We start from the raw sequence: 7,500 nt of genomic DNA, 5'->3' as shown, positions 1-7,500 counted from the left end.
TCGCTAAATGGCGCGTTATTTGCGGGCGAATCGTCTCTGATTAATGCTGTAGACGAATTACTTCGGGTCTGGAGGTTTAATCATCGGTATTATCATCAACCGTGTCATTGGCATTGGAGTAAATATGTATACAGATTTCCAAGGTCACTTTAAATTCTCTCTCTCTCTCTCTCTCTCTCTCTCTCCCCCCCCCCCCCCCCCCCCTCTCTCTCTCTCTCTCTCTCTCTCTCTCTCTCTCTCTCTCTCTCTCTCTCTCTCTCTCTCTCTGGTGAAGTATCAAGTTCCTTCCTCGCTCAGAAAATTAAAGTGAAAGATGGTCACTGTAGATTTGAAAAAAGTAGCAGTACTATCAGTGGAATAATATGAAACTTAGGCTGTAGATTAATTATTTCAGAATTGTGAAAAAAACTACTGTAACACTCTGTCTATCTAACTGTCTGTGTACCTTGAAGTTATATATAACAATAAAAATATCAACAAACGCATAAGCACATAACTGTTAATAAAACCGGAAAAAACATAAATCCTTGACCAGTAGAGAGGAATGGGGAGGGGGAGATGCTAGTAGGGAGGAGGATGAGATATTAAACACGTGAGTGGAGGAGATGAGGAGGAGGAGGAGGGGAGGAAGTAGAAGACAGGAGGAGGAGGAGGAGAAATGGGAGGAGAGGAAGGAAGTTAGGAAAAGGAGGGTAGAGTAATCAGAGGCAAGGGAGAAGAAAGATGAAGGTGGAAGAAAAACATAGAACAATAAGTCGGAAAAGGGGGAAGCGGAGAAGAAAAGGAAAAGATATAGCAAGCAAACGTATGAGGAAAAAAGAGGAATGTATAAACAAATCGAGTAAAATGGAAGAAGTTCAAGGGAAGTGTTTGGACGCAGACAGCGAAGGGCGTTGGGAGGGGAAAGGAGGGGGCGGGTCAGAGGGTGTCCAGGAGCGCCATGACGAGTGGGTGGCCCGACACTCGTCTAATTGTCCGAAACTAATGATGGCCGCCGAGCAGGAAGACGGAACAGCGGGAGACGAGAAAACTACGGAGAAACCGAAGAAAGGGAACCGAGGAGATGGTTAATGAAGGCAGAAGGAGAAGGGGCAAGAATCAGCGACAAAGGAGAGAATGAGAGATGGAGGTCATGCCACTGATGATGATGAAATACAGAGACAAATCTTGATACTACTGAAGAAAGCAGTTACGATTATAAACATAAGAATTTTCTGACTGCTATTAAAATTACCTTTATATATATATATATATATATATATATATATATATATATATATATATATATATATATATATCTACAATGATCAAACACAAGCAAACCAACAATTCCAAGGAACAACAACAGAGACGCGGGAGCAGACACAGCCAAGGTCTACACAGGCCTTGAGCACAGCCAGGCAGGTCATCATGCGCCGGCCGTCAGCGCCTCATCGAAGCTTCGCGGAAACGCAGCGCCCAATCGAGAGGCAGCCAAGACGCGAGCTGAAGATCCTCCTCTTGCCCGACGACTGGCATTTCCTTCTCGCCCTCGCCACACTTCATCAGGGCCTTTGTGTGGACTTCTCACGCTTACGTGGCGACGAGCGAAGGCCGGTAATGCTCCAATGGTTTATTACTCGGGTTTGTGATAAACATTTTCCTCGCACGTTTCCTCCCCACTTGGACGCGGGGATTTATCTGCTCACGTGACGGCCATAAGTGGTTCGCGAGAAGAAGCATCAGCTCGCTTTCCTCGGGATGCAAAGAAGATTCGCCATTCGGATTGATTGCGTTACGTATTATCCGCTGCCGACACTTCGCGCCACCCACCCGCCCACCGCCACCACCAGGCGCCCCAAGATCTGTCGTGACTCACCCTCTCCCACTCTCATTCCCTCCCCCTCCTCCGCGATCCCCACCCTCGCTCACCGCTTTTCACTATGGTGATCACTTATAACTAACTGGAACCTTCACAAATCAACCAAACAGGAAATTATGAACTCTTTTGTTGCCTCCGCCATCACCTTTGTTTGGTCTGCTTCCGGTTCATAAGCTGTCCCGTCATGTTCAATACATCACCTGGCTGCGGTCGTTGATCATGCTCATATATCATGTTCACCTTCAATGATCGGGATCTGCCTCCATATATCACAGCAATGATTGCCACCACCCGCATCTAATTATCCCTCCATTGCCGATTGATAGCGACGATAGAATATAAATCACCGAGGCAGACTCACAGCCCAGGGGCACGCCGTCCCTCGCGCAGGGTCCGCCGTCTCATTCTCATTCTCCCTATCACCTCTCTCTCTCTCTCTCTCTCTCTCTCTCTCTCTCTCTCTCTTATATATATATATATATATATATATATATATATATATATATATATATATAATATATTATATATATTATATATATATAATATATTATATATATTATATATATTATATATATATATTTTATATATATATATATATATATATATATATATATATATATATACATATATGCATACATACATGTATTTGTCTATCTATCTATATGTCTATATATTTATCTATCTATCTAAACCTGTCCCCCCCTTTTTCTACCCCTCTACCGCTCTCTTTCCTTTTTCCTCTTTTTATCTCGTCTTTTTCTGTCTTTCTGGTTCTTGCGCAGCACCACGGCGCTACCTCTGCTTCCTGTCCGCTTGTGTCATCAGCGGAGGCTCGTCAATATTTCACCCGTTACTACCATGAGATCGGAGCACGTTCGCCATAAAAACCATTAGACTGTATATTTTTTTGTGTGTGTTTTTAGCGTAACGCGTTCTTGCACTGTAATGGCGACGTGTGCGGGAAGACCTCTTGTCCGTTGAACTGGTAAGCACAGCAATTATTAACTCATTATTGCCCATATGCAAATGAACTACCATGCCACTGAAGACCGTTTCGGTTGGGTTCATAATAAGATGATGTATGGCAGTAATTAGAGCCTGGCAGGAAGGCTATAATTAGTAGAAAAAATAAGCCTTTTCAGAAACTTGGACAACAACTCACAATGGAACCCTTGACGGGGTTTCCAAAAGGGAGTGCCTCGAAAAAAAAGGAAGAAAAAAAAGTGGTTTGCTCGAACATATCATTCGTCACGTATCGCTTCAGATATTCGTAAACACAAGAGTATAAACTCATTAGCTCGAATTTAATTGCGCATATATAATATCTCACTCCAGTATCCGTTTCAGGAATAGGATCAGACACATAGAGAGAGAGAGAGAAAAAAAAACTTACCGTCCAGAACAATTTTCAGAAATGAAATTAATCAAAGGCAAAGCAAATATACAAACTCAGTATCGAGACGCTCTAAACTAACTGGGTTGACTCAGTCGCCTTTTCTCCCCCCCCCCCCCTTTCTCTCTCTCTCTCCCTCTCGCTGTGTCGCGAACATAACCATTAATGGCGGGAAATTCAAATCAGATTACGGGATCGAACAACGACTCGTTAATTGGGAAGAGAGAGGCCTTTGATGACGTGCGTAATCCAGACTAATCGAGCCATTGGTCAACGACAAACTTCTTGCTCCGAATTCAATGGCGCTCTCACACGAGTTTTACCGAGTCATTTGGAGCACCGAGTTTATCCTTTCGCTTTGTATTCTTCCTTTGAAATGTCCTCTTTTAATTAGACCGTCAAGTGTAACGAAAATTATGAAATACGACATAAGAAAGAAAGAAAAAAAAACTTCACATCTCATTTTGAATAATACAAGATCGTAAAATCAATGTTTAAGGTTTCCTCTCAAGCTTACATCTCATAAACCATACAGTTGAAGTACGCGGGTAACCACAGGACGGTAATTATGAAATTTGTTATGTGTACCTTCGAACATGAGCGATACCACATTTTTCTTGTATACAAACACGTAGGAAAGGCCGCTACTGTTGTATTAAGGAGTCTTCCAGGTGAGGGCCGGCCGAGAGAAAACGAGCGGCGATGGGCGGTAACTCTACCAAAATTATAGCTTTCGGCCAGCATAAATCGGGCATGTGCAAGGAAGTAACTCATGCATTTTCCCAGAATTTAGAATAGGATTCGGGAGCACTTCTAAGGCAAAATCTAATCGAGATCTAAATAGCGAACAGACGTTATTCATTATCAGACATTACCTGGTAGTTACATTGAATTTCATAGTATTTCTTTGATCGCTTGGAGCATCAAACGACTTTCTCGAGCTATGCTTCACAATCATGGGAATGAAACAGTGGTATTTTGAAGCCTTGCCGACAACCCTGACTCCTTAAATTGCAACATACATTACATGTCATGCAACTTTGGCCCTAATCTATCTTTGTCATAAGGGATCGACTCGCGTGCATGTTCAACTGCTGGGTAAAAATTGCAAAGGATGATTTATTTCAGTGTCTTTCGTGAAGTTTACGAGCTGATGTAGCCATGCATTCGGGCTCTGAATATTCATAGAAAGGGCCCATATTGTTTCGTTTTTGCTCAGTATAGTTGAAATTAGGGGAGTTTAAGTTAATAGTAGGCTAAAAGACGATTTTTTACCCCTCGCCGTAAAAAAATAACCATAATACCATAATAAGTGTGGGAGAAGCTGATCGAAGCAAAGAGCAAAACATATGAAGATCGAATATGGCACAGAGGAACTGTCGGTCATTGTTGCCAAGGCAATAAAAGTTTCGCTGTCACAAGAAATGAATCCTTCATTTAAACTTCGGACTATTTCTTGACGACCGTAAACTGCAAGATGCCATCGCAACGATGCTTTATCACGACGGAAAACAAAGATATGTCTAACATAGAATGTAAACATAAATGAACGTAACATGGCAACACCGAGACTTATTGCTCGGGGTATGTTAATGTAACTTATTTTCCTTCTGCCCTGTAATTTGGGTCATCTGGCGAAGTTTTGGATCGGACAAATGAGTCCACCAAGTTGCAATGACGTAAAAATCTTGCAACAAGCAAGTCTTTAACTCTTTTTTTTTTTAACATGCGTATCTTTGTTTACGTCTCGTTCAGTGCATGTGTTGCTGTCTGTCTCCGTGTACTCGCCACTGTCCCTCTCTCGTGCTCGCCAGCGGTCGTGTGATCAGACCCGCGTTTGGTGGTCTTTTTCCTTGTCATGGAAACTCGTCAAAATTGTTCCACGGCCGGTTTACAATGAGAGCTATTCAGACACTAGAGTATTTCCTCTTCTCACATGTGATAAAAATAAAGAGTGGAACATAGTCTTTATGTTATCCTAACCATAAATCGTGTAATAAAGTTAATTCTAACACTATATATAAATGTTCCGATTTAGCCTACGAAGCCCCTAGGCACCCCCAAGAATTCCATATAAAAGCTCTGAAATAACGCCTATAAACCCACACTTAAATTGTCCTATGAGTCCCTCACATACCCATAAAAACCCAAATAACAACCCCCTTCACTTCCCCCCCCCCTCCCCCCTCCTCTGCTTCTTGCGTTCTCCGAGCTCTTTCTACCCCGCGTGTCTTCCACCCACACCAAATGAACATTAACAACTTTAAGAGGATAAAACAGGATTCATCCATCACTCGATTCGAAAATTCGTAGCCGGCAAGATGGCAGTCACGCTTGTAAGTATGGAAGGATGCCAGAAGATAGGCTTCCGAGTGAGCCCGTTTGTGCGCTCTCGTCGGTAATCGTCTTAATTGTGACATAAAAGGCATAGCTTATATTACCCAGTTCCCGTGTTTTATGAGACAAAAAAGTCGAGCTCAAAAGCATCAAGAACCAACTCGAGTCTTCTCGGTACTCACCTTTCTTGGGGATGAGAGACTTGAGGAGGTAGACGGCGTTGTCGTCGGTGGCCCAAGCGTGCATCTTGCGGTAAGAGTCGCGGCCTTTCTCCGTCAGTTTGTCCCAACTCTTTGGCTTGGACAGGAGCTCCGAGACGGTGCCCTAGGGGTGGAGGGAGGCACGGAGCGGAGTCAAATAAGTGTAAGATAGTGGTAGATAATGAGGAAGAAAATGTATTGAATGAGAGAAGGATGGGGAAAAATTAGGGTACAACAAAATTAGGGTCGTGTGAAGGAAGTCATTGCAGGTCTAAAATGGAAGTTATAAGGGAGTTGCAGGAAGAGGTTGATGTGTATACAGGTAGGGGTGTAATCTAAAGAACTAAATGGTACAGCATGATTATGATTAGAATCAATTATCATTCGTTTTGCAGATTACATGGCGAACTCGAGGAAATTAATCATAAAGGGACAAGACAACAAAATGCTCCCCCATAATTGAACACGTACTAAAAATTCCAAGTTACACACATCTGCTACAACCAAGAATCCAACCCCGTCAAAGGAAGTTAATTATGACAACCTAAACCCGTCAAAGGGAATCAAGTACGACCGGTCCGGCCGCGCTCACCTGCGAGAGCCCCAGGATATATTTTGCGAAGAGTCGCTGTCCGATGTTGTGAATGGAGAGGAGTTCGCGCACTCGCCTGGCCAGGCACAGCGTGTCCAGGCTTTGTTGACAGAACTTCTCCATGTTGAACCTTCGGGAGACAGGCAGACAGGCGGTTATGGCGAGATGTTTCATGGGCGCTGCGTGTGTTGTTACAAAACTCGTACATGCACTCGTTCGTGCGTACGCATACACACACACACACACACACACACACACACACACACACACACACACACACACCACACACACACACACACACACCACACACACACACACACACACACACACACACAAACACACAAACTCATATACATATATATACATAAATATACATATATATGCATATTTATACATATATACATATATACATACATATATATATATATATATATATATATATATATATATATATATATATATATATATATATATTCATATTTGTGTGTATATATACATATATGCATATACAGGGTATATATATATATATATATATATATATATACATATATATATATATATATATATATATATTCATACTTGTGTGTGTGAATAAAACAGGTAAGGAGATAAATAGATTGTATGATCAAACATGCGTACACAGTCCTACCTTAGAATTTCCTGAAGCCTAGCTTCCATGGGATCTCCCTTCGGAATGAGTGATTCTCCAGTGATCCGGTCCTCGAACTTGAAGGCCATTGAGGGCATCTCGTCCTTGAAGGGTGACCGGTCGTCCCTGGGCTGGAAGGGGCTCTTCGTCTCGTGGGGGAAGCCGTTGGCCATCGAGCTCGGACTCTTCATGCTTACGTCGCCGATGGGCGATTCCCTCGAGTCGGACCGCTCGACGGGCCCCCCGCCGCTGTCGGGCGACATTTGACCTGCGGGGACACGGCGTCAATTCTCAGGCTCGCAGAAAGGGTATAGAATTAGCTCATTCCTTCTGCGTCATGACAGGGGATTCCGAGAAAGGCAAACGCGCGAGGCCGAGCGGCGTAACGTACCTGAGTTTAGGTGATGGCGATCTAGCGCTGACCTTTCGAGCGACCTCCGCCACTCTTCGCCCAGGAGGTGGTGGAGC

The 7,500-nt window shown here is 43.3% G+C and overlaps 1 protein-coding gene across 11 annotated transcripts in view; it reads right to left on the bottom strand.

Moving 5' to 3' along the window:
- Positions 1-7,500, bottom strand: part of LOC119582508 (homeobox protein cut-like) — a 188,871-nt gene that overhangs the window by 97,969 nt on the left and 83,402 nt on the right. For all 11 annotated transcript variants that reach the window (XM_037930890.1, XM_037930874.1, XM_037930855.1 and 8 more), the window contains 4 exons: positions 7,424-7,500; positions 7,033-7,300; positions 6,384-6,513; positions 5,774-5,915 (listed from right to left, as the gene is read on the bottom strand). The exon at positions 7,424-7,500 is cut by the window's right edge and continues 130 nt beyond it. In XM_037930890.1, the coding sequence (XP_037786818.1) occupies positions 5,774-5,915; positions 6,384-6,513; positions 7,033-7,300; positions 7,424-7,500 (617 nt within the window). The remainder of the gene's footprint in view (positions 1-5,773; positions 5,916-6,383; positions 6,514-7,032; positions 7,301-7,423) is intronic.

This window comes from Penaeus monodon, chromosome 2, assembly GCF_015228065.2.
Source record: "Penaeus monodon isolate SGIC_2016 chromosome 2, NSTDA_Pmon_1, whole genome shotgun sequence".
NCBI classification, from domain to species: domain Eukaryota; kingdom Metazoa; phylum Arthropoda; class Malacostraca; order Decapoda; family Penaeidae; genus Penaeus; species Penaeus monodon.
This window is presented reverse-complemented; position numbering and strand designations above follow the sequence as displayed.